The 26,074-nt window shown below is 46.2% G+C and overlaps 1 protein-coding gene across 1 annotated transcript in view; it reads right to left on the bottom strand.

The window, feature by feature from the left end:
* Positions 1-26,074, bottom strand: part of LOC121281113 (polycystic kidney disease 2-like 2 protein) — a 78,132-nt gene that overhangs the window by 35,811 nt on the left and 16,247 nt on the right. Inside the window, exons 4-6 of the mRNA XM_041193812.1 lie at positions 20,863-21,113; positions 9,179-9,403; positions 8,504-8,732 (exon numbers count right to left, since the gene is read on the bottom strand). Of these exons, the coding sequence (XP_041049746.1) occupies positions 8,504-8,732; positions 9,179-9,403; positions 20,863-21,113 (705 nt within the window). The remainder of the gene's footprint in view (positions 1-8,503; positions 8,733-9,178; positions 9,404-20,862; positions 21,114-26,074) is intronic.

Below are 26,074 nucleotides of genomic sequence, written 5' to 3'. Positions count from 1 at the left end.
GGAACGATCCCTATGGAATGCCGACAGTGGGGGTGAAGGGAAGATGTGTTTGGTAGTGGGCATCATGCTGGAGTTGGCGGAAATGGCGGAGGATGATCCTTTGAATGCGGAGGCTGGTGGGGTGATAAGTGAGGACAAGGGGGACCCTATCATGTTTCTGGGAGGGAGGAGAAGGCGTGAGGGAGGATGTGAGGGATATGGGCCGGACACGGTTGAGGGCCCTGTCGACAACCGTGGGTGGAAAACCTCGGTTAAGGAAGGAGGAGGACATGTCAGAGGAACTGTTTTTGAAGGTAGCATCATCGGAACAGATGCGACGGAGGCGAAGGAACTGAGAGAATGGGATGGAGTCCTTACAGGAAGCGGGGTGTGAGGAGCTGTAGTCAAGGTAGCTGTGGGAGTCGGTAGGCTTGTAATGGATATTGGTGGACAGTCTATCACCAGAAATTGAGACAGCGAGGTCAAGGAAGGGAAGGGAAGTATCAGAGGTGGACCACGTGAAAATGATGGAGGGGTGGAGATTGGAAGCAAAATTAATAAATTTTTCCAAGTCCCGACGAGAGCACGAAGCAGCACTGAAGAAACTACAGCTACCTTGACTACAGCTCCTCACACCCCACTTCCTGTAAGGACTCCATCCCATTCTCTCAGTTCCTTCACCTCCGTCGCATCTGTTCCGATGATGCTACTTTCAAAAACAGTTCCTCTGACATGTCCTCCTTCTTCCTTAACCAAGGTTTTCCACCCACGGTCGTTGACAGGGCCCTCAACCGTGTCCAGCCCATCTCCCGCACATCCACCCTCACGCCTTCTCCTCCCTCCCAGAAACATGATAGGGTCCCCCTTGTCCTCACTTATTATCCCACCAGCCTCCGCATCCAAAGGATCATCCTCCGCCATTTCCGCCAATTCCAGCATGATGCCACTACCAAACACATCTTCCCTTCACCCCCACTGTCGGCATTCCGTAGGGATCGTTCCCTCCGGGACACCCTGGTCCACTCCTCCATCACCCCCTACTCCCCAACCCCCACCTATGGCACCACCCCATGCCCATGCAAAAGATGTAACACCTGCCCCTTCATTTCCTCTCTCCTCACCGTCCAAAGGCCCAAACACTCCTTTCAAGTGAAGCAACATTTCACTTGCATTTCCCCCAACTTAGTCTACTGCATTCATTGCTCCCAATGCGGTCTCCTCTACATTGGAGAGACCAAACGTAAACTGGGCGACCGCTTTGCAGAACACCTGCGGTCTGTCCGCAAGAATGACCCAAACCTCCCTGTCGCTTGCCATTTCAACACTCCACCCTGCTCTCTTGCCCACGTCTGTCCTTGGCTTGCTGCATTGTTCCAGTGAAGCCCAACGCAAACTGGAAGAACAACACCTCATCTTCCGACTAGGCACTTTACAGCCTTCCGGACTGAATATTGAATTCAACAACTTTAGGTCTTGACCTCCCTCCTCCATCCCCACCCCCTCCCCCCTCTGTTTCTTCCCCCTTCCTTTTTTTTTCCAATAAATTATATAGATTTTTCTTTTTCCCTCCTATTTCCATTATTTTAAAATATTTTTAAATCTCTTATGTTCCCCCCACCCCCACTAGAGCTATATCTTGAGTGCCCTACCATCCATTCTCAATTTGCACATTTGTTTAGATAATATCACTAACTTCGACACCTATGTGTTCTTATGTTCTGCCGTCTGTGACATCTTTTGATGATCTGCTTCTATCACTGCTTTTGCCTACAACCACACCACCCCCCTCCACTTCTCTCCCACCCCCCCCCCCCCCCCCCCCCCCCCCCCCCCCCCCCCCCACCTCCTCTCCCCCACCACCACCACCTTAAACCAGCTTATATTTCAACCCTTCCTGGGATTCACCTGGTTCTGTTGAGGGGTCATGAGGACTCGAAACGTCAACTCTTTTCTTCTCTGCCAATGCTGCCAGACCCGCTGAGTTTTTCCGATGAATGAAACATGATAGATACAAAGAAACTATTTCTTCTATGGGGCAATTCAGAATAAGAGGGCATATCTTAAAATTAGAGCTAGGTCATTTAGGAGTGAAGTCAGGGTGCTCACTTTTACACAAAGTGTAAAGGAATGAACTGCGATCTGGTTAAAACAAAAATAAATGCTAAGTGATGCATTTCAGAAGCTCTGGGGCAGAAGCTGGAGCTGACATGATGGAGATAGCTAAATTGACAAAAAGAGAGATGGGAGTCTTTACAAGAAGAGAGAGTGGGAAGAAAGTTATTCCAGATGGTATTGGGAATCTACAGCTTTGGTCTCCTTACCAAGAGAAATATATACTTGTCTTGGAGGGAGTACAAAAGAGATGCACTAGACTGATTCCTGGGGTGAGTGGATTGTTCTATGAGGAGAGGTGAGGAGACTGAAACTATATTCCCTGGAATTCAGAAGAATGAGAGATGATCTCATTGAAATATATACAATTCTTAAAGGGTTTGATAGGGTACATGTTGGAAGGATGTTCCCCCCATCTGGTATCTCTAAACCTAGAGTTCAAAATCTCAGAATATGGAGTCAATCATTTGGCACTGAGGTGAGGAGACATTTCTTCATTCAGAGTACAGTATATCTTTGGAATTCTCTACCCTAGAGAGCTGTGGATGCTCAGTCATTGAGCATGTTTAAGACAGAGGTCAATAGATCGGTGAACACTAAGAAAATTAGGGATATAGGGTGAGTGCAGAAAGGTGGAATTGAGGTCAATCCTTTATCATACTGAAAGGTGGAGCAGGCTTGAAAGGCTGAATGGCCGACTCTTGTAATAACCCCGCCATTGTATCTCATTGCGCTCTTGGAAAGTCACTGGGCAGAATTTTCAGGTCGGCGGGTGGCCGCGATTGGCGTGTCCAGGAGCAGCTAGGGAATGGACAGCCGACCGCAATTGGCCCCTGACCTTGATTTCTGGCTGGCCAATTAATGGCCAGCGTGAAAGTCTCAGCACTGCTGGGGCGGGAGCGGGAGCAGGGTGAGCACTGAAGTCAGCGCGGGTGCTGGGGAGCTCAGAATGAAAGGTCCCTGAAGGCAGAGAGCTGCCTCAGGGAACTGACAAATTTAAAGTCAATGAAACAGAATTTAAAATCCGGAAAAATTGTCCATGCGTCAGACTGAGGCACCTTAACATATGGATGATGAACATTTTTTCAAAACATTTTAAGCTTTTTTCTAATTAATCACAGAAACCTCATCCCACCGTTGGATAAGGTTTCCTAAGAAATGCAAAGGCCGCATGGCCGATTCACCCGCCCTTCAACTGTAAGGTTGGATGGGTAGTGAAAAATTGCCGTCAATTGCTACTTTAATGGCTTTAATAGGCCTCTTAATTGTCAGCGGGTGCACTGCTCCTCCTCTCACGTGTGCCCGCCGACTGAAATATTGCGTGAGTGCGCAATGACATCAGGACACTTGCCCGATGTCATCGTGCGCTATTTCATGCTCGAGTGTGTTGGGTGCCTGCACATCGAGCGGAAAATTCTGCCCAATGTGTTTAACAGCCAATTGATTACTTCTAAATGTAGCTACTGCTGTTATGTAAATACATATGGCAAATGATGGGGCGCTTTTATTTGCATGTCCATCAAGTCAATGCGATGTGTCTAGTAAGTGGGTGAAGAGAGTTAGCACGCTTTCCGCTTTTGTGTGCTAGTTCACTTCTCATTTTCAGCCTACATTGCTGGCTAGCAGCAATACGAAAAAGAAAGTCAAATGTGTAAGTCTGTCCCTTTCAGTACACAGCCTTTCCGTAAGCAGGATCTCAACTATGCCTCCTCCTGGTGATAAATGAAACTGGATCCTTCACAGCCCCTAGAGCTTCAGAGGAATTTGGAGAAGCTTTGGTCCACAGTGTGCAGTGTGCAGGCTCACCGGCATCTGGACATGCTCTAGCACGCATGAACTAAACTCCCAGAAATACATGAATAGTTCCACTCCCTTGTGGTTATCTCAGGAGAGTTGCAGGCTATGGGATAAACCCTGACAAAAAAATCTGGAGTGGAACCCAAAGGCAGGCTTAAGTCTAAATATGTAATCCTTCTGGCAACTCTTAAAGCCAAGCTGATGCCAAACGCAGTGCTTTGAATTGCTTTGGACCCAACCGGGGCGGTCAAGAGAGGTACCCTGACATTTGGGCAGCCCAGGTCTCCACAAATTTTGCCCACTGCAGAGCATTAACACAACATGGGAGACAGCATTAGGAATGATAAGCCCAACTCAACTGATGTAGAGAAGCGGTACTATAGGCTGTCTGTGATGTTGGGAGGGAACATTGTGTCCCACTGGTCAGCCACCAAGCTGAGTAGCGTCTGATTAGTAAGCTGCTGACCCACCACGGTCCATCTGTTCGGAGTGCTTGGAGTTTAGTGTTTCTACTCAACTAGTGGACCGAACCCACTAACACAGAGCTGATCACCATAGCACAAACCATCATCTCACGAGATGGAAGGCTGCCCAAGGTCCCAGAAACACCACATGAATGGATCACAAGATAATCTGTTTTAAGTGATTTTGGTTAATGGGGGAGTATAGGCCAGGATATTGGGAGAATATCCTATTATTCACTATTCTTTTGAAAAGTACTATGGGATATTTTACATAATAAAACCAGAAAATGCAGAAAATACTCAGCAGGTCAGCTGATCAGCTTTTTAATTTGTTTTTATTCCACCATTTCCTGTTTTTATTTCAGATTTCCAGCATCTGAAGTATTTTGTTTTTGTATTAGGAGATCTTTCACCTGTGCTAGTAGATAGGCCTCACATCTCACTTGAAAGATGGCATCTCTGATGTCTGCCCCTCCTCAATCTTGACCTGAAATGCCAACTTAAATAATATGCTTAATTGCAGCAAGTAGGATTAAGATTTGTCTTAATCTCATTTGGCTAAAGTTTTTGGCCCATTTTTTCTTATAGATCTTTACTCTAACTACAAGTAATAAATGGTTAAAGTTGCTCATTTCCAGGATGCTTTAGAATTTATTTGCCAGCTGACTTTGGTGTTTGTTTTTTGTTGAAGTGTAGGATGTGTGATTGATGTCACTTGATTTTTGCATGTGGCCACAGTATGGAACAAGGAAGCTAAGGCAGCCTTGAGGTAGGAAGCAGGACAATGGCCCTCAGGATAATTACTTGATGGTAAACAAGTTAGCATCCGGCCTTTTGAAGGAAATATCCAAATTCTGGGGCCTCTTGTTCACAATGACACTTGTAAGGCCATAAGGAATCAGCAATGACAGTATTCCTGAGAACTGACCTAGAAAGATCTTGACCTTCCCTTAATGGTCTGTAGAGAGAGCAGGATTGAAAGGTCAAGAAAGGTTACCTATCTAGCTGGGGAAATATGACAATATTATTTATCTACTGCTCGAAGACATTGTGTGTGTCTGGGCTTGATCCAACACAATAAACAAATTTGTTTTCTAAGATCATAAGAAATAGGAGCAGGAGTTGGCCATTCAGCCCCTCAAGCCTGCCCTGCCATTCAATAAGATCATGGCTGATCTGCCCCAGGCCTCAACTCCTCTTTCATGCCAGATCCTCATAGCCCTCAACTCCCCGATATTTCAAAAATCCATCTACCTCCTCTTTAAATACTTTCAGTGATCTAGCCTCCACAACTCTCTGGGGTAGAGAATTCAAGACATTCACTACCCTCTGAGAGAAGAAATTCCGTTGCATCTCAGTTTTAAATGAGTGTCTGCTTATTCTGTAACTATGTCCCCTAGTTTGAGATTCCCCCACTAGTGAAAACATCTTCTCAAAATCTACCCTGTTAAGCCCCCTCAGAATCTTGTACGTTTCAATAAGATCACCCCCATTCTTCTAAACTCTAATGAATAAAGGCCTAACCTGTTTAACCGTTCTTGCTAAATCAACTGCTTCATCCCAGGAATCAGCCCAGTGAATCTCTTTTGAACTGCCTCCAATGCCAGTATATCCTTTCTTAAATATGGGGACCAAAACTGTACACAGTACTCCAGGTGCGACCTCACCAACACCCTTTACAAGACTTCCCTATTTTTAAACTCCAACCCCCTAGCAATACAGGCCAAAATTCCATTTGACTTCTTAATTACTTGCTGCATCTACATGCTAACTTTTTGTGTTTCATGCACAAGAACACCCAGATCCCTCTGTGCTGCACTTTTTTGCAATCTCTCTCTATTTAAATAATAGTCTGCCTTTTGATTTTTTCTACCAAAGCGCATGTCCTCACACTTTCCTACATTAAACTCCATCTGCCAAGTTTTTGCCCACTCACTCAACCTATCTATATCTCCTAGTAGATCCCATATGTCCTCATTGCAACATGCCTTCTCACCTATTTTTGTATCATCAGCAAATTTGGATACATTGCACTCTGCCCCCTCTTTCAAGTCATTGATATGAAATAATTCAGGCCCTAGGACTGATCCTTGTGACACTCCATTGGTTACGTCTTTCCAACCTGAAAAAGACCCATTAATCCAGACTCTGTCTTCTGTGTGTTAACCAATCCTCAATCCATGCTAATACATTACCCCCAATACCGTGAGCTCCTATTTTATGCAATAGCCTTTTGGGGAGAATTTTCCGGTCGGCGAGTGGGTGCGGGACCCGACGTGTAAAATGACGCGCGGTGACGTTAGGCGGGCGTCCCGTCACCCTGCATCATTTAGATTTTCAGTTCGGCGGGCACACTGCCGAGTTGGCTGCGCGCCCGCCCAACTGTCAAAGGCCTATTAAGGTCTGTCAAAAACTAATTTAAATAATTAAATGAGCTGCCCGTCCAACCTTAAGGTTGGCGGGCAGGCGAAGAGCCCAGGCAGCCTTCGCATTTTTCATGGAACCTCACTGTCACATGAGGGGACATGTTTTAAAATTTTTAATTACTTTATTTAGATGTTTAAAACTTAAACAAATCTCCCTGAGGCACCCAGATTTCTGTGCTCTTTTGCGCTCATGTGTGAAAGAGCACAGGACCGGACTCACGGAATCCACCCCCCCTGCCTGCACAGGGAGCGCTCAGCGCTTCCGGGCAAACATCACACTGGGCAGGCCTCAACTGGCCCACTGACATAAAATGGTGGTGCGGACCCAATCGGGGGCGCTGACTGGGTTAGCACTCGCTCCCTCCCACCCCTGCACAAGCTCCCCAACAGGGGGCAAAATGAGCCATTTATGTGACACATTATCGAATGCCTTCTGGAAATCCAAATACATTCCACCTACCGGTTACCCTTTATCAACTTTGCTTGTTATATCCTCAAAGAACTCTAGCAACTTTGTCAAACATGATTTGCTTTCACAAAACCCAGTTAACTATGTTTGATTGTGTTAAGCTTTTCAAAATGTCCTGCTATTTCTTCTTTAATAATGGACTCTTGCATTTTCTCAATGATAGATGTTAGGCTGACTGGCCTATAGTTTCCTGCTTTTCGTCTCCCTCCCTTCTTGAACAGGGGAGTCACATTAGCGGTTTTCCAACCCACTGGGACCCTCCCGGAATCCAGTGAGTTCTGGAATATTTTGACCAATGCCTCCACTATCTCTGCAGCCACTTCCTTTAAAACCATATTTGGAGTTGGATTCAAACAGTCTTCCACATTGCGGCACTTAAACCCAGAATCTTCTGACTTATAGCTGAATGAGCCAAGCTATGGCACACTGAAAGGAAGAGTCAGCAATGAACCACAAGAAGGGGAGGGATAGTTGGAGTAGCTTGGAATAAGGTTAATAAAATCTAAAGATCAGAAAGCAGCACCGATGCAGTCACCGTTCCAACAGAGCGAGATGTCTAAGGAGGTACTTTAGTATGATTAGAACAAAGAATATGGCATGGACCTTTCAAAAGGACAAGTATTTCTAGAATCCATCCACTCTGCCATAGTGATTTCTCTCATCAGGAGGAAGTGGCTGGAGTTAAGGAAGGAGTTGCTCAAAGTGAAAACGACCTAAGGCAGCTGGTATACAGGGGCTATTAGTGTCAGTGTCTAACTGGGAAGAGGTGGAGGTCCCAGAACCCACCCTGGGAGGGACTGTAATAGTGACTGACTACAGCCATCGTAGAGAGACATTTGGATTGTGGCTGTAGAATCTGACGTAATCAAACGACAGTCTGTGTCAGAAGAGTCATGGATGAAGATGAATAGATGCTAGACACTGGAGAAATAATAGAGTCAAGGGAAGAGGAAATTAGTTTGACATGAACAAGCTGAAATAGTTCCTGTTTGCATATAATGAGGTAGAAACAGGCTGTGCAAATTAGGGGTGTACATGGATAGGCTTTTTTCATTTTTTTCTTTCTGCTTAGCTTCATGCATTTAAAATCCCAACTGATTATATTATGTGAGCTCTTAATATTATATAACAATAAAGGAGAGATGCTGGCATCAAAAAGCATTTCTGTTGTATTCTTACATACCAGGAACTAACTTTGTTGGATCTGATAGAATAAAGCACACTTTGAAAATAAGAGCAAAAAACATGGTACTGACCAGGACAATTAAAAAATCCAACCAATTCCAAAAATTCTTGAAGTATGCCATCCTGTGAATGTGCAGCTCTATGGCTTCTTGGATCACTTGGTTGCAGATAAAGAAACAAAAGATAACTTCACAAGCAGCCAGAAAGAAGTCAAAGTGAGAAACATATCGCAGGAGTTTGACTGTGAAAAATTCAGAAGAAGGGATGGCTCCACCAGTTGCAGGAAATTCCACCAGCAGCCTGGCATGCAAACAAGTTAAAAGATTCAATCATTCTGGAAGAACTAGAAACAAGTTTTACCTTTTTGAAAATTAAATTTATAAACACTTTTACAGCACAAATGAACCCACTTCATTTTAACTGAACCTTGTGCACTCCTACCACTAAATATTCACATTTACTCTGGTTATATACATAATTTACCCATGTTTCCCTGTGTTGAGTCCCAGAAGATCAGATTTAATTAGATCTGGTTTACAAATTTGTTACGGTGCTATATCCACAAAACCACAGAACAGATGCAAATGCAATGGAATTGGTATAAAAAGTAGCTATGGGTGAATTACATATGATGTGAATTTAATAATAGATATATTATTTGATTTCAATATGGCATAAATGCACACTGAACTGTGGAAATATAAGATGAATCACAGTCATAAAATATGTCAAATATTTTCACAAACCTGATTGCACTAAACAAGTTAACATTTGCATTGTAGACTGTAAAGTCTATGAAGACAGCTCTACTCCCACTATCAAGCCAAAGTTTTGATTTAAGGCGTTTAATTTTCCCAAGACTGGCAACTTTATCTTGCGCTAATTCGAAAATATAGCCACCATTGCTATATGTACCAAGTCTACCCCAGTGCCATAGCTCAAATTCATTATTAGGAAGACGATATTCCCATCTGTTGGCATTTTAAAAAGAGGGAAAAAAAGGCATAAATCAACAAATCCAATGAAGTCACAAAAATATCCATACAATTACAGTGACAACCTAGAGAGTAACTTGCAGTTTATTACATTGCTATAACACTTGAGTAATTACGATGTCAAAACTTGTGAAAGAAAGGAATACGGGTTTTGCAACATAATATTGATGCCATCTATTCTTACTTGCTTCACTTGTATAAATTTTCTATCTCTTTTAGGAAGACTTTCTGTGAACATGCCAGTCAGATGGCAAACAATTGATATTTTTCTATCATTGCTCTGGGAGGCTTTCTTTTATTCATTTGTGGGATGTGGGCATCACTGGCTAGGCCAGCATTCATTCACCATCTCTAATCGCCCTTGAGAAAGCGGTAGTGTGCTGGTTTCTTAAACCGCTGCAGTCGTATATGCTGTAGGAACACCCATGATGCTATTAAGAGGGAGTTGCAGGATTTTAACCCAGAAGGAACAGTGATTATAGTTTCAAGTCAGAGTGGTGAGTGACTTGGAGGGGAACTGGCAGGTGGTGGTGTTCCCAAGCATCTGCTGCTCTTGTCCTTCTAAGTGGCAGAGGTCACGGGTTTGGAAGGTGCTGTCGAAGGAACCTTGGTGAGTTGCTGCAGTGCATCTTGTAGATGGTACACACTGCTGCCACTGTGAGTTGGTGGCGGAGAGAGTGAATGTTGAAGGTGGTGGATGGGGTGTCAATCAAGCATTTGGCATTGCCCTGGATGATGATAAGCTTCTTGAATGTTGTTGGAGCTGCACTCATCCAGTCAATTGGAGAGTATTACATTACATTCCTGACTTATACTTTGTAGATGGTGGACAGGCTTTGGGGACTCAGGAGGTGAGTTACTCTCCACAGAATTCCCAGCCTCTGACCTGCTTTTGTAGCCATGGCATTTATATGGCTAGTCCAGTTCAGCTTCTGGTCAATGGTAACCTCCAGGATGATCTCAGTAATACCACTGTACGAGTTACACTCCTTGTCTCAGGGGAATTGCTCTTAGCATCCACAAAAATTTGAATTGTTACTTCATGCCAAGTGACATGCCTTCAAAGTGTTTATCAGAGGTGAAATAAAGCCTGCACCTTAACAAAGAAAGTGATATTCTGAAGTTGGCAGTCCTCCAAGACAGCGTCTTGGAAGACTAGGGATTTTTAAAGGGTTACAGTGTTGCCAGTTTACTGGACTGGTCACTCCAGAAGTTGGAGGTGGCTGCCTTCAACCCTACAATAACATCTACATCAGGTATGCCACCAGCATTACTTTGATTCTGTTGATCAGCGTATGTTGTTGCTAAGTCATACATAGGTAAGTACATATCTGTGCATACAAATTAGGAGTGGGGGTAGGCCATTCGCACCCCCCCCCCCACCCCCCCAAAGCCATTTGAAAGATCATGGTTGATCTGATTGTGGACTCAACTCTATTTCTTGTCTACCCCCTCAAAGATGCCAGTTTTTAGATCAGATGTTAAACCAAAGTCCTAACTCGCTGTTCTATTGGATGGGAAAGATTCTATAAAACTAATCAGTAAGAGGATATGAGCTCTGATGGGTGGAGTGTAAGAATTCCAGGAATCTGTACAGGGGCTTCAGCTTTTCACCATGTATACAAATGACTTGGAGAAGAAACAGAGAGTCATATTTCCAAGTTTGCTGGTGGCACTAAGTTAAGAGCCAGGGAAGAAGAGGGCACCAAATAAACATAGACAGAGGGAGAGGACAAAACCACAGCAATTAGAATTCAACATGAGGAAGTGGGAGGCCATATACTTTAGACTGAAGAAAGGCAAATTGTATATATTCTTAATAGTGAGAGACTAAATGCTATCAAGAAGCTAAGGGAGTTAGGAGTCTGTGGACATAAATCACAAATGTTAATGTGCGGTATCAAAAAGGCCAGTGGAAAGTTGGCCTTCATCTCAAAGGGATTTGAATTCAGACGTGCAAATGTAATACTTCAGTCGCACAAAGCCATAGCCACCTCTACCTGCTGTGATCTCTCAGTTCTGGGTACCACACCTCAGAAAGGGGTTAGAGGCTTGGAAGGCATACTGCGCAGATTCACCAGAATAATGCCTGGGCTCAAAAAGTTAAATTATGAGGACAGGTTAGAAGGTTGACAAGTGATCTAAACAAGATGTTTAAAATGTTAAAGCATTCAATAGGCTTGATAACAGAGACCTGAATTTTCCCATTCAAGCAAACGACCCAATGTTGGGGGGCTGCGGGGGGAGGTATGTGGGTCAGCGACACGCATAATCAGACAGTGGTACTTCCTCCATTGTTTTATCAGGAAGGGTCAATTAAGGGCCGGCAGGCAGTGAAGTCAGCCAATTAAAAGTGGAAGGTGAGTCAAAAGGCTGGAAGCCTCCATTATTAAAGGCACATGTGTAGCAGTGAGGTGGACTGTAGACACAAGCAAAGGAGACAGCAGAGGAATGGCTTCAGATTGAGGAAAGATCGCTCGATGATTCAGTGAGGCTTTTCCGGAGGTACTCCTATAGCCAGTCAGACAAAGGAGTAATATCGTGTTTCCAGTAGCTGGGAGGAGGTGGCCAACAAGCCTCACCAAGGAGGCACGGCTGGAGGTGACATGAGCAGCCAAGGGGTGGTTGCAAGAACCTGGATCCAGTGCATAAAGAGATTTAATGACCTGTTACAGTCTAGAAAGGTGAGTGGCACTTCAGGTTGCAAACTGGAAGCACAGCATAAATTTAAAAAGTGCCTATGAAATGTAAGGCCAGGTAGTAGACCCATGCATAGGGGGCAATACCAGGTACCAGAATCGGCATTGAGGCATCCAACTCCAATGCAACTGAACTTCACGGTCAGTGATGAGTGAATGCTGCCTTGAGATGGCTGAATGGCTGTGACATATGGGCAGAATTTTTAGGTCAGCGGCGGGTGCAATTGGTGGGCTCGGGATGAGCCGGGGAACGGACCACCGCCCGCGATCGGCCCCCGACTGAGATTTCATGCTGGCTGGCCAATAAACGGCCAGCTGGTGTGAAACGCACGCTGAGGAGCTCAGCGCTGCCGGGGCGCTATGAGCGCTGACAGAAAGCTCCCTGAAGGCAGAGAGCTGCCTCGGAGCTCAAAACCTGAAAAGGATTAAATAAAGTTTTTAAAATCAGGAAAAAAATGTGCAAGCATCACAATCAGCCACCTGAACATATACATGATAAAAGTGCTGTCCATAGATTTTTATTTATCTTTCATTTAATAACTGAAACCTCATAACTCACTTGGATGAGGTTTCATGAAAAATGCAAAGTCTGCCTGGCCGATTTGCCTGTCCGTCAACCATAAGGTTGGATGCACCATGAAAAATAGCAAGACAATTGCATCTTTAATTACCTTAGCAGGCCTCTTAATTGTTGGCGGGTGTGCGATTTTGCGTCTCATTGGGTTCTGCCCCATGACTGTGACACCTAGTGAACTGGTGCTGTGCCTTCACAGTGCCTCAGTTGAGCACAGACGAGTCCTGGGACATGGGTGACACCGCATCTGTCTGTGCTTGCAGGGGAAGCATGCTCAGAATGCCAGGGAACATTAACACACCAGAGGCGAAGTGACTTTCATTACAGTGAAGGCACCAGCAAAGGAGGAGGCCATGGAGATTGATTGGGTCACGGCAGGGCAGTCTGCTGATGAGCGCAAGGCAGGTGTGGAAGCTATGGAGGGTGAGTATGGCGATGGTTGTGCCTATTATTCCCAAGGCTCTGGTGCCTATGTGAGCCTCTAACATCACTGGAAGCTCCTGACCACAGGAAGAAGCCAGGGCTTGATTGAAGAAGTAGTTGTTTTGCTTAAATCATGCGCAGAATTTTTAGGTCAGTGTGCGGGCACCTGCCTGACCCAATCGGATGTGAAGTCACGAGGGATGACATTGGGCGTGTGTCCTGATGTCATCCTGCACTCACGCAATATTTCGGTTGGCAGGCACGCATGTCTCCATTTTTTCGTGATCTATCCAACCTTACGGTTGGTGGATGGGCGAATTGACCAGGTGGACTTTGCATTTTACATGTTTCCGTCATTAAATAAAAAGTAAATAAAAATCTATGGACAGGATTTTTATCATGTGTATGTTCAGGTGATTATGATGCTTGGACATTTTTTTCCTGATTTTACAAACTTTATGGGCAGCTTTTTCCGGTCAGGGGTGGGGCCAGCTCGCCGATGTGTAAAATGATGCGGGGTGATGTTGGGCGTGCATCCCGACGTCACCCTCGTGTCATTTAGATTGTAAGTTCAGCAGGTGCGCCAATCTGTCAACGGCCTATTAAGGCCATTGAAAAAGTAATTAAACCAATTAATGGACCTGCCCATCCAACTTTAAGGTTGGCGGGCAGGCAAAGAGCCAGGCGGCCTTCAGAAAAAGCATGAAACCTCATCCACGGGTGGGACGAGGTTTCATGAGGGATTTAAAATTTTCAGAATATTTTTCAACACAAGTTATGGACACGTCCCAGCCCATGTGACAGTATCACATGAGGCAACATGTCAGGAAAATTTTTTCCAGCCTTTAAAAATTTTTTATAACTTCAACCAATCTCCCTGAGGCAGCACTTTGCCTCAGGGAGATCAATGTGCTTTTTCATGTGCATGCACAAAAGAGCGCACTCCCAGCTCAGGGAATGCCCTCCCCCCACCCGCACAGGGAGCGCAGCTTCTGAGCGGACGTCACACTGTGCGAGCCTTAATTGGTCTGCCCATGTAAAATGGCGGTGCGCCCCCAGCCTGGGGTGCCGATCAGGAACCTGGCAGTCCACAGCCGCTCCCGCACAGCCCCCATGACCGGGGAAAAATGCTGCCCTATGAAACGGTTTTAAAGTCTTCAGTGCCCTGAGGCAGCTCTCTGCCTTCAGGGAGCTTTCATTCCTCACTCGCCCGTGCTTACTTCAGCGCCCACCACCCTCCCGCCCTCGCCCCAGCAGCGCTAAGTATTTCAGCGCGTGCTTCATGCTACCAGCGTGAAATCGCAGTCAAGGGCCAATCGTGGGCAGCGGTCCGTTCCCCCCCATCTGATCCAGAGCCCGCTGATTGCGCCCACCCACCAACCTAAAAATCCTGCCCCGTGTCTCTCCACCAGGTATAGCTGCAGATTAGGAACAGACCAGGGCTCATGCTACATTCGAAATCTCGCAGGATTTTAAAAAAAACTTTCAAGAGATGTGGGCGCCGCTGGTTAGGCCAGCATTTATTGCCCATCCCTAATTGTCCTTGAGAAGCTGATGATGAGACGGATCCACTACCATCTCAAGAATTCATTCACTTCAGTCACTTCATTCCGCACCCTCCACCAGAACAGATACAATCACATCGGTGGGCTTGGTTACGTATGTAGGATGGATGACACAAACTGGTGAGCACTGCACAGGTACTCAAGAGGCAGTAACACCTGCGGTCACTTCCCCTTGGAGGAGTGAGGACAGGCCCAGCGATGCTTCATTTCACGCAGATGGCAATCCACCGTAGTCATTAGCAAAGCAACAGATGCTTCTGCAGCAGCATTAAATGGGTGAACATCTGTCACAGCTACCAGAGGCAGTAAAGTCCATCGTGCAAATGATGCACAAGTCCACCCCTGCTAGGAGTGGCACTATATCTGGTGTATAAATTTGCAGTCCTCCATGGAGGAAATGGTGACTTTCATGTCGAGCCACTCGGAGCAGAGCACTGAGTGGATGCAGAGGGTGCGCACAGACTTCCAAAGCATAGCCTCAGCCATGAGGTCTATAGAGTGATGGGTGGGTGAGATGAGTGAGATGGGCATCTGCCCATTGCCAGGAGTTGAACCAATCCAGACAGCCATGGGAACAGCAGAAGGTGGTTCACATCTTCCTTTCAGTGGCGAAGCTGCAGCTTATGCTGCTGACTGCACAAAAAAGTCCAAACCAAGCTGGTTTGCAGTTTGCTGGACAAACTTCCTCCACTTGCAGCCGGGCCTACCGCTGGGACAAACAGTATGCATTTCCTATGGGTGGCATTGCTAACAATGCTGCACACCTCTGACACCATGAGCTGACAACAGGCCCCTTCAACTTTGTGTTCACCTCAATGACAGAAATGTATTTTTAAAATAATTTTAATATGTTAAAACAGATAGGACACTTTTTAAAACTATTATAAACTTTAAATTACATTTAACACTTTTATAATAGTTTTAAAAGCCTGCCGAATCTGCCCCTCAGAAATTAATACCATATGACTCCTCTTCCTCTCGCTCCCCCACCCCGGCTCCTCCCCCACCCTGACCCTGCACCTCTCGCTCCCCCACCCCGGCTCCTCCCCCACCCTGACCCTGCACCTCTCGCTCCCCCACCCCGGCTCCTCCCCCACCCTGACCCTGCACCTCTCGCTCCCCCACCCCGGCTCCTCCCCCACCCTGACCCTGCACCTCTCGCTCCCCCACCCCGGCTGCTCCCCCACCCTGACCCTGCACCTCTCGCTCCCCCACCCCGGCTCCTCCCCCACCCTGACCCTGCACCTCTCGCTCCCCCACGCCGGCTCCTCCCCCACCCTGACCCTGCACCTCTCGCTCCCCCACCCCGGCTGCTCCCCCACCCTGACCCTGCCTCTCGCTTTCCCACCCCAGCTCCTCCCCCACCCTGGCTCCTCCCCCACCCTGACCCTGCCTCTCGCTTTCCCACCCCAGCTCCTCCCCCGCTCTGACCCTGTACCTCTCACTCCCCCACCCCAGCTCCTCTCCCTCCCTTCTGCACCCCTGCACTTCTTGCTCCCCCACCCCTGCACCTCTCACTCCCCCACCACAACTCCTCTCCCTTCCCCACCCCTGCACCTCTCACTCCCCCACCACAACTCCTCTCCCTTCCCCACCCCTGCACCTCTCACTCCCCCACCACAACTCCTCTCCCTTCCCCACTCCTGCACCTCTCCCTCCCCCACCCCGACTTCTCTCCCTACCCCACCCCCACCCCCACCCCCACACCTCTTGCTCCCCCACCACAACTCCTCTCCCTGCCCCACTCCTGCACCTCTCCCTCCCCCGCCCCGGCCCCTCTCCAAGGCACGGGGTGTTGGTGGGGGGGGCAAGTCACGGGGAGGATAGCAAGGGGGCAAGGAGCTGGGGGATCACGAGGGGGCAAGGAGCAGGGGGATGGTGAGGGGGCAAGGCATTGGGGAATGGCAAGGGGCCGAGGCACAGGGAGGATGGCGAGGGGGGTATGGCACTGGGGAATGGCGAGGGGACACGGCAGGATGGCGAGGGGACAAGGCACGGCGGGATGGTGAGTGGGTAAGGTGTGGAGGGATGGTGAGGGGCCAAGGCGCAATGGGATGGTGAGGGGGCAAGGAGCGGGGGGATGGTGAGGAGGCAAGGAGCAATGGGATGTCGATGGGACAAGGCGCAAAGGGATGTCGATGGGACAAGGCGCAATGGGATGTCGATGGGACAAGGCGCAATGGGATTGCAAGGGGGCAAGAAGCAATGGGATGGCGAGGGGACAAGGAGCAATGGGATTGCAAGGGGGCAAGAAGCAATGGGATGTCGGTGGGACGAGGCGCAATGGGATTGCAAGGGGGCAAGAAGCAATGGGATGGCGAGGGGACAAGGAGCAATGGGATGGTGAGGGGACAATGAGCAATGGGATGGCGAGGGGACAATGAGCAATGGGATGGTGAGGGGATAATGAGCAATGGGATGGTGAGGGGATAATGAGCAATGGGATGGCAAGGGGACAAGGAGCAATGGGATGGCAAGGGGGCAAGGCACAATGGGATGGCGAGGGGGCAAGGCGCAATGGGATGGCGAGGGGGCAAGGCGCAATGGGATGGCAAGGGGGCAAGGTGCAATGGGATGGCAAGGGGGCAAGGTGCCACCCTGGCTCCTCTCCATTGCAATCCCCACCCTGGCCCCTCTCCCTCGCCCACCTCGGCTCCTCTCTCTCCCCCGCACCAGCTCCTCTGCCTCCCCCACCTCAGCCCCTCTCCCTCGCCCACCTCGGCTCCTCTCCCTCCCCCGCACCAGCTCCTCTGCCTCCCCCACCTCAGCCCCTCTCCTTCGCCCACCTCGGCTCCTCTCCCTTCCCCACACCAACTCCTCTCCCTCCCCCACCCTAGCCCCTCTCCCTCGCCCACCTCGGCTCCTCTCCGTCTCCCACACCAGCTCCTCTCCCTCCCCCGCCCCGGCCCCTCTCCCTCCCCTGCCCCGGCTCCTCTTCCTCCCAGTCCCATCAGAAACCACAATTCACGGAGATGAAAAACCGAGCGGGACTGAGGTGCTGGGGCATAGGGGAGCAGGGAGACCGGGGGAGCAGAGCTAGGGGACACGCAGGTGCTAGGGGATGAGCTGGCAGGAGTGGGGGAGATGGCACAAGAGGATGTGGGAGTGTTGAGTGGGGAGGAGCTGGGGATACATGAGGGAGAGGAGCTGGGGGGGTTGTGTGGAGATGGGTGGGGGAGGGAAGAAGAACTAGGGTGTGAGGGGGTACTGAATCAGCTGGGAATGAGGTGGATGCAGTGGAGTGGAGCTGCGGGAATCATGAAGACATTTTATTGTAAAGATCAATAGCCTGTCCAACAGATTTCACTAACTTGCACCTGTGCCCATCAGCTCCAACTTATTATATGGAGTTGAGGACAAATAGGCAAAGTTTCTAAAGTAATGGTCCCTGTCACTTTAAGAATAGGATCAGTGGGACCATCAGCGAGGGTTCCTCCGGAGTCCACTGAGGCACACTGAAACTTCCACATTTCAGTGTAGGTGAGCATGCCAAAAGTTGCAATGCCCTTGTGTCCCACAATTGCGGCAAACGTCTCAGTGTTCATTAGCTATTGGGAGCACAAGATCTGGGCCAATAATGTTAACTGCAGATTGTTTAATGTTTAATGAGAGTTTAAGGTCTTGACGTACAATGCATAGTGACTTGTGTGTTTATTTTTATGCAACAGTTGACAGTTACCAGATATAGAATGAACAAATGGATGGTATCTAAGAGTGAGGGCCTCAAGAGCACCTGTGTTGACAGAGGCCTTGCTATATAGTGCTGATGGGTACAGAAAGGCGCTAAGGGTCTCTCATGAAAGGTTAGCAAGGTTGCCTCTTGGGCAGAACTTCTTGGTTTGGTGGCCCCTTGCACTTGACTTCATGTGAACTGTCTGCTGATCAGAGTCGCGAATCTCCCTGCCACACATCTCACTGTAATGTGAGCTGGTCTCCGTGGTGCCATCTTCATCAATTGGCACCTGTTGGAAGTGCCTCATACTCATCCTCCTCCTCTGAGAATGTCACTTGCTCAGTGTCTTTCTCTGGCTTCATCACTACACCCTTTGGGGTGCCAGTTTGTGAAATGTGCTGCAGACAACAGTGATGCGTGATACCCTTCAGAGTGCATATTGTAGGCCTCGCCTAGATCTACCAAGATTTCTAAGCCTCATCTTCAAAAGGCCAATGGCCTGCTTGATCTTGGCCCTTGTAGTCATATGGCAGTGGTTGTATATGTGTTTGCCTGTCTGTTCCGGTTATGTATAAGGGTCAGAAGCCAAGACTTTAGAGGATACTCCTCGTCCCCCAGGATCCTGCCACGAAAAGCTTTGCATGGCCTGAAGAGCTGAGGTAATTGGAACTGTCTGAAGATGTTCACAAAGGCATCCAGCTGCACTGAGGGAAGCTTGATGGCCACATGAGTACAGTCATTGACCTCCTGCACCTGGGGAAATCCAACCATGGCCCTGAAGCCAACTGGCCTCTTGGTCTGACTGGCCTGATTGGTTGTGAGCTTGATATGTTGGCCAGCCTCACAGTATGTGACATCTGTGACCTCCTTTATATAGCAATGGGCCGCTGACTGAGGGAGGCCAGATGGATTTCCATGCGATCCCTGCAACAAACCATGGATGAAAACGTTGAGTGCTAATGTCACCTTTAAGGTTACAGGTGCCACTTCCTATTGGCATTAACCCCTGCTCCAGCATTCCACACAGCTCCACCATCATCCCTGGAGAGATGCAGTCTTCATAGACATTGGTAATGGACATCTCCAGGAAGCTGAGCCTCTGATGGTATACCCTTTGAGCTGGGTAACACCTTTTGTGACTATGAGACTGCCTTCTTACCCCCATGCACCCTCCTCATCCACATCCAATGGTTTCCTTAACCTGCTGGAGTTCCCCTGGCTGCTGCACAAGTGCTCCATGTGGCTGCATCCCTATCACTGTGCCACTCCCTTCCTCACTGGAGGCGCCAATCTCAAAGCATTGACCCAGATGAGGCCAGATGAGGCCTCTACCGTGACCAGCCTCTCAAGAACCTTGTTCTGCCTCCAGTGGCTGCTGTGGACCTTGGAGATATCTTTCCACTAGCAGTGCTTCACTTTGGCCCCACTGTCTGCAGTGCCTTCTTCAGCACACAGCCTATAGACAGTTTTACAATATGGCTACCAGCTCCCTCCACAACTCCACTGCTGCTCAGGTCTTGCCTTGTTTGATTAGATGAGACTCTGAGCAGCCACCTATCCTGTGTGTTGTTGGTAAAATCAGAAAAAAGTCGGAAAATACTGACATTACTTCCCTGCCGCTGATGTGTCTGCCACTGATCTGTTGCGCTGCTCCTACCTGGTAACATTGGTTGCTGGCTTGGATCCAGCCAAATGTGGGCCCAGGCTATTTAACCAGCCCCTTACCCTGCCTCCATTCCCACAGGGCCAGTAAAATTGCACCCAGAGAAACTATTTTCTTTAGTTGGTGAATCCAGAACAAAGGGGCACAATCCTAAAAATCGAGTTAAGCCATTTTGGAGCACTTTTTCAGATAAAAAGGTAGTGAAAATCTGGAACTCTTGCCATCAAAAGGCTAAAGAAGCTGGTTAATTAAAATCTTCAAGACTGAAATTGGTAGAGTTTTGTTAGGTAAGAGTGTTGAGTGAAACGGATCAAAGGTAAACTGCTGGAGTTGAGGTACGGATAAAGATTGATCTGACTGAATGGTCCAGTTCTAGGGCCGAAAGGTGACTGATCCTCAGTTGCAAAAGAATAAGCATCATGACAATCTTTAAACATCTTCTGAAAATATTCATGAATAGAACAACTATTGTTGCGCACCCTTATCTGTCAAATTTGAGGGCGTCCTAAAAGGATATTCTCATAGTATATGTAGCTCTTGCCTTGAGACAAAGGCTGGCCATTGTACCATTCTTTCCAGTGCAGCATGACCCATGGCATTCCTTCGTTTCCACTTGTTTGTTTAAACTCATTTGTTTAATTGATCATCCCGGTGTGAAGCACATTGAAAGTTGTAATACATTAGCACCTGGGAATGTTCCACTGTGTTAAAGGCACTATATAAATACACATTCCTGTTGTTGTTGTATTAAAAGCCACTTTATATAAATACAGGTTCATACTTGCTACTTAAAAAAAATCTGTCTGAAAGATGCAAGAAAGGTATATATGAAACTTACTCCGCTCCAGTTCTAGGGCCGAAAGGTGACTGATCCTCAGTTGCAAAAGAATAAGCATCATGACAATCTTTAAACATCTTCTGAAAATATTCATGAATAGAACAACTATTGTTGCGCACCCTTATCTGTCGAATTTGAGGGCGTCCTAAAAGGATATTCTCATAGTATATGTAGCTCTTGCCTTGAGACAAAGGCTGGCCATTGTACCATTCTTTCCAGTAAAGACTATCCAGGAGTGGCCCCTCTGCATACTGAAAATAGTAATTTATGGAATTTATCATTAATCTGAAATGCACAAAAATAATTTTCACGTTAAATAACATTTCAGTTTTTTTTCTCTTAATGTACATAAACATCTGTATAGCAAAGTAAGATACAGTTTATTAAAAAAATCTTAAATAATGCTGAGTTATTATTAGTTAGGTGCATTTTTGGACATTTTGGACACCACTGGTTCTCAGGGGTTCAATTCTTCCTAAAGTAACAATCAATAATTACCATGTTGATGCAGCAAAACTAAGTTTATATAATTGTCATGAACCTTTGGGGGTGATTTTCCTGTCTGACATGGATTGAGTGGATAGTGCATGGGGTGTCTGTATTATCTATCTGCCCAAGGCAAGCAGCAGGGAATCTGTGGCACTTCTGTCACCGGGCTTAATTTAAATGTAATTGGTGAGCTGCTAGTGCTGATTATACACTTTATTGGCAGTTTTTCAGTCAGCAGGTAAGTAAGTGAAAGGGCAGCTTAAGGACAATTTAAAAGCAACCTACACCCATTAGGAGAAGAGCACCACTTGATGATGAGCATGGAAAGTGATTTTCTGGAACACAGGAAACATGGCTTCAACTGGACCAGATTCTCTGGTACAGTGGAGGAGATGCTCACAGAGAAAGGAAGAAACAGAACTCTTACAACAGGCTCCTTAGTGAAGCTCAGCTTCCTTATACTCTGCTCCTCAGAGAAGTGCAGATTATGCTGATGTGGGCCTAGCTGCTTCACTGGGAGATAAAGCTTCCACAATTTCTTTTTATATCCCTGCAGATACAGCCCTTTGCTTCTTCCTCCTTCTCCTACCAGAATGAAATTGCCTGAAGGGTTCACATTATAGAAAAAGTACATTGCAAGAAGCCCCCAAATTATGTACAGTTAATACAAGTCACTTTGAAATTGTCTAAGCAGCCAATAAAAGTCAAAATGTAACGCAAACAAAAAACTTACAGCATTTTACCTGAAAGCAGCTGAGGATCCCTTTAAATTTATTATAAATGTCATAATTTGTCTCAACTGTGTTTTTTGGACAGGATAAGGATCTGATGGTCACACTGTACATGTAGAAGAAAATGCCTTTTTTGACAATATAATTTACAGATATTCATTAGGCCCTCTGTTTCTGGTGATATCTCTGGCAATTCAAAGTCTGCCTACAAATCATATCGGGTGGACAACTAGTGGTAAGTCAGCAATTCTGTTTCAAGTGACTTTCATCTTGCCTCCAACCATGTTGTGGCATAAATGGGCCAGTAGCCAGAAAACAAATCAATGCCTTTGTCTTTCACTCTGTTCTCTGTTGATTTATGTATCTGGACATTTTCACAGATCCTCTGAAGTTCAAGTATTAGATCTCACATCCAATTGCGTCCATAACAATACTGGTTTGGCTAATAATTGATAACAGTAAAAACAAATTTCATATAGTGAAATAGCTGTAATTAGTGAGAATCATGTTTCACACCCCAGCAAACACCAACTCCTTCATCAGCTTCCATCAAGTACTCTTATACCTCCTTGGAAACACATACTGACAATAATATGCAAAGTTATGAAAAAATATACAAAAACCTTTATTCAGTGAGTTTGCATTTCTTAACGTTTTCTTCATAAAAATATGATAAGACACTATAACAGCCTCTGTTTTAATATAATGAATATTTATAAAAGTTATGGGTGTAACTGGACACCAGATTAGTACTTCATTGCTTGCATGTTAAATGGTTAAACCTACTTGCATAAATATTCCAGACATGCAACCATGTGATATAAGATGTTTTATATGTGCAAGCTTCTTTGTTCCCCTTTGTTCCCTTGTCCTAGACCCAACCATCTTCAGCAGCTTCATCAATAACGTTCCTTCCATCATAAAGTCAGCAGTGGGCATGTTCGCTGATGATTGCACAATGTTCAGCATCATTTGCAACTCCTTAGATACTGAAACTGTCCATGTGGGTGTATCTACACCACAGGGACTACTGCGGTTCAAGAAGGCAGCTCATCACCACCTTCTCAAGGGCAATTAGGGATGGGCAATAAATGCTGGCCTAACCAGCGATGCCCACATCCTGTAAATGAATATTAAGAAAAATTTAACTGCTAAGGGCCAGATTTTCCCATCCTGATGGGGATTCAGCATGTCAGGTGGGCTTTAAAAATAGCAGGCAGGACCCCAATCTGGGATCCCTGACCCAGTTCCTGGTGGTGTCAATTTTCTTCCATGCAGGATAGGTTGGGAGCCTGCATGGGGCTATCCCGACATTGCCGGGATCATTGCTGAAGTGGGCATTTCTGAACTTCTGCAGTTTTGACAGAGAGGGCAGATTTGGCAGACAATGTGAATCGCATCAGCACAGAAGTGCCATGAACCATGGGTGGACCATGGCTTGGAAGCAGGAACCCGTATTCCAGGCAAGTACAAAAAGTGCTGCCTATTTCACATCATAATGAAATACTGTAGCATAAGTTATGTCTATTTTTACTGTAGTGATTGACCATAATTCTTTGTTTTGAAAAGCTAAGTGACCATTAAAATATAAGGTTGCTAGGTTGTTATTTCTGAAAACTGGCAAGCTGTCAAAGGAAAGAACAACACTGTGAAAGTGGAAAAGTCTTCAGATGCATTGGAGCAGATTATACACTGGGTAACATGCTATTCTGCATTGTACACTATTGGAATACAGATCTCATTGTGTGAAATTTCCCCATTGCTTTAATTTTTTTCCTTGAAGTTCAGCTCAGCCATCTGCTTAGCTGTTTCATAGCTTTGACAGACCACTGAGCTTCTGGCTATGTTCAAAGACTCTATTAGATTCTGCTCAGGCAAGGGTTGTTTATAGTTGTTTAGTGGAATGTCATCATGAGTGTTTGGCTTCCTTCCAACAGAGTAATAGATGCTGTTCAGCAATGTTTGTTGACACAGCTGTCAAGGGGGATGTGAGCTTGATTATTTTGACAGATTTATGAGCTTTTAATGGTTACACTGGTATTCAAGTAGTGTTTGTTTATTTTGACAAATTTATGAACTTCCAAAAGTTATTGTAGGGCTCATGAGTTCTGCTTATAGTGAATACTAGGTTAGTGAGTTGGGGAGGGGGCTAGTATGGGGCATGAGGTGTACTGGGGATATGAGTTATGGGGTGTAGGGGGGATGAGGTTTAATGGAGCCTCACATTCATTCAGTGAATGGAGGTGGACCTTTTAGCCTGGCCACCTTGCCATCGGCCAGCCTCTGTCTCCACTTTGGGCCTACTGCCAGGTAGAGGCGGGATCGTGACATTGAGAAATCTCCCAACTTCAGCTTCAAAAATGAAAATCTAGCCATCTTGGACACTGTCTCCAAGTTGTTAGTCTTAGCTATAGAAACAGCATGTAAAAAAATGAAAAATCTGCTCCGGTCACTGATTCTATTGCCATTGAGTCTATCTGAAGCAGAAGTAAAATTAGGAAAATACATAAACAACAAAAAAATGGGATTATTAAATCCATTTAGTCTTTTATGTATTATAGCTGCACAATTACTATACTTGAACACCACTAACATTTTGGCCTTTGGCTCCACCATAACTGATAATTATAATATGCTGGGCAAACTTGGGTATATTTCATTAAAAAGTGTTTAAATTGAGTTTGGCAAAACTTTCCGATTTAACAATGAAACAATATTTTTAGTTGTGTCCTACCTCGGTTATTACTTTTTAAAATAAATTCTGGCCTGGATGATTACTTGGAGCACACAAGTTTAGGGGGAGTACTTTGTGTTCAAACTACTTCCCATTTTACAGAGAAAAAAATAGAGTATACCAGAGCTTTCTTTTAAGTTTTAATCTCATCGCACACATGGACACCCTCAGGTTGATCTCCAAGCCTGATATATCCTCTGCAACTGTTACACCCGAGCAGCATCTTCATCTATCCATTGTACTTTGATAGGAGACAGCAGGGGCAGGACATGAAATTGGACTGAATGCACCTGGGACCACTTACTCAAAGAAATTGCACCATCACCAGGATACTCTGCATTCTAAATGTCATTTTGTGGTTTCCCAGGGTTGTACAGGTCTTTACAATCTCTAAGGTCAGCCTGAAGGGTCTCTGCTGTTTCATATGGAGCAGCTCAGGTACATGAAAATACCCGCTTGATGCTGACATTTAAACAGTCTGCTAGTGGTGGGGTGTCAGGGTGGTGAGGGGCAGCAGAGATCTGATTCAAGCATTTCATGCCACTAATAACATTTTAAGTTTTACAAAAACAGTTGCTTGTTAATACAGAACTTGAGTATAGCTGAAGATAGACATGCTGTCAAAACTTTTCATCTTGCACTCATCAGGACAGAGGCAAGAATACCAAATCTCAAAGGGGGCAACAATTTTTGCTGCATGAGAAGAGGGTGCTGATTGGTTGGCAGGTGAACTCTGATTAGTAGAGGCATTGCCATGGAGAATGCACCAGGTAAGTTAACTCTGATTGGTTAAAGCATTGCAATGGGGAAAGAGCCAGGGAATGTCTGCCCATCCCAGGCTTTTATTTAATTGAAAAAGGTGCAATGTGTGGACTTGTTCTTTTTGTTTGCAATTGACAGGGCCCTGTGTGTGAATATATGTAGCTTCCAGCACACATGTGTGAGCCACATTACAAGGCCAACCTATAATTTTAAATTGGTTGTTAGGGGGTGATTCTTAATATAGCCACGGAATCACACCTAATGTTGGACACTCTGTTTTGAGGCTTGCAAGCATGGGCTGGTTGAGTACGGTCAGTACTTTGCCTGTTGCAAACAGCCAAAGGGACGTGTTGTTTGATACAATCCACCAGTCATTGGGATGCAGGTCTACATACCTGGCATGGCACCAGCCCTGAAATTCATATACCATATTACTCATTGTGTAATTGTCAGAATGTCTTGAGTCCATATGACTCTTCAACAAGGTTGAAGAGTC

The sequence above is a fragment of the Carcharodon carcharias genome, chromosome 8 (assembly GCF_017639515.1).
Source record: "Carcharodon carcharias isolate sCarCar2 chromosome 8, sCarCar2.pri, whole genome shotgun sequence".
In the NCBI taxonomy this organism is placed as follows: domain Eukaryota; kingdom Metazoa; phylum Chordata; class Chondrichthyes; order Lamniformes; family Lamnidae; genus Carcharodon; species Carcharodon carcharias.
This window is presented reverse-complemented; position numbering and strand designations above follow the sequence as displayed.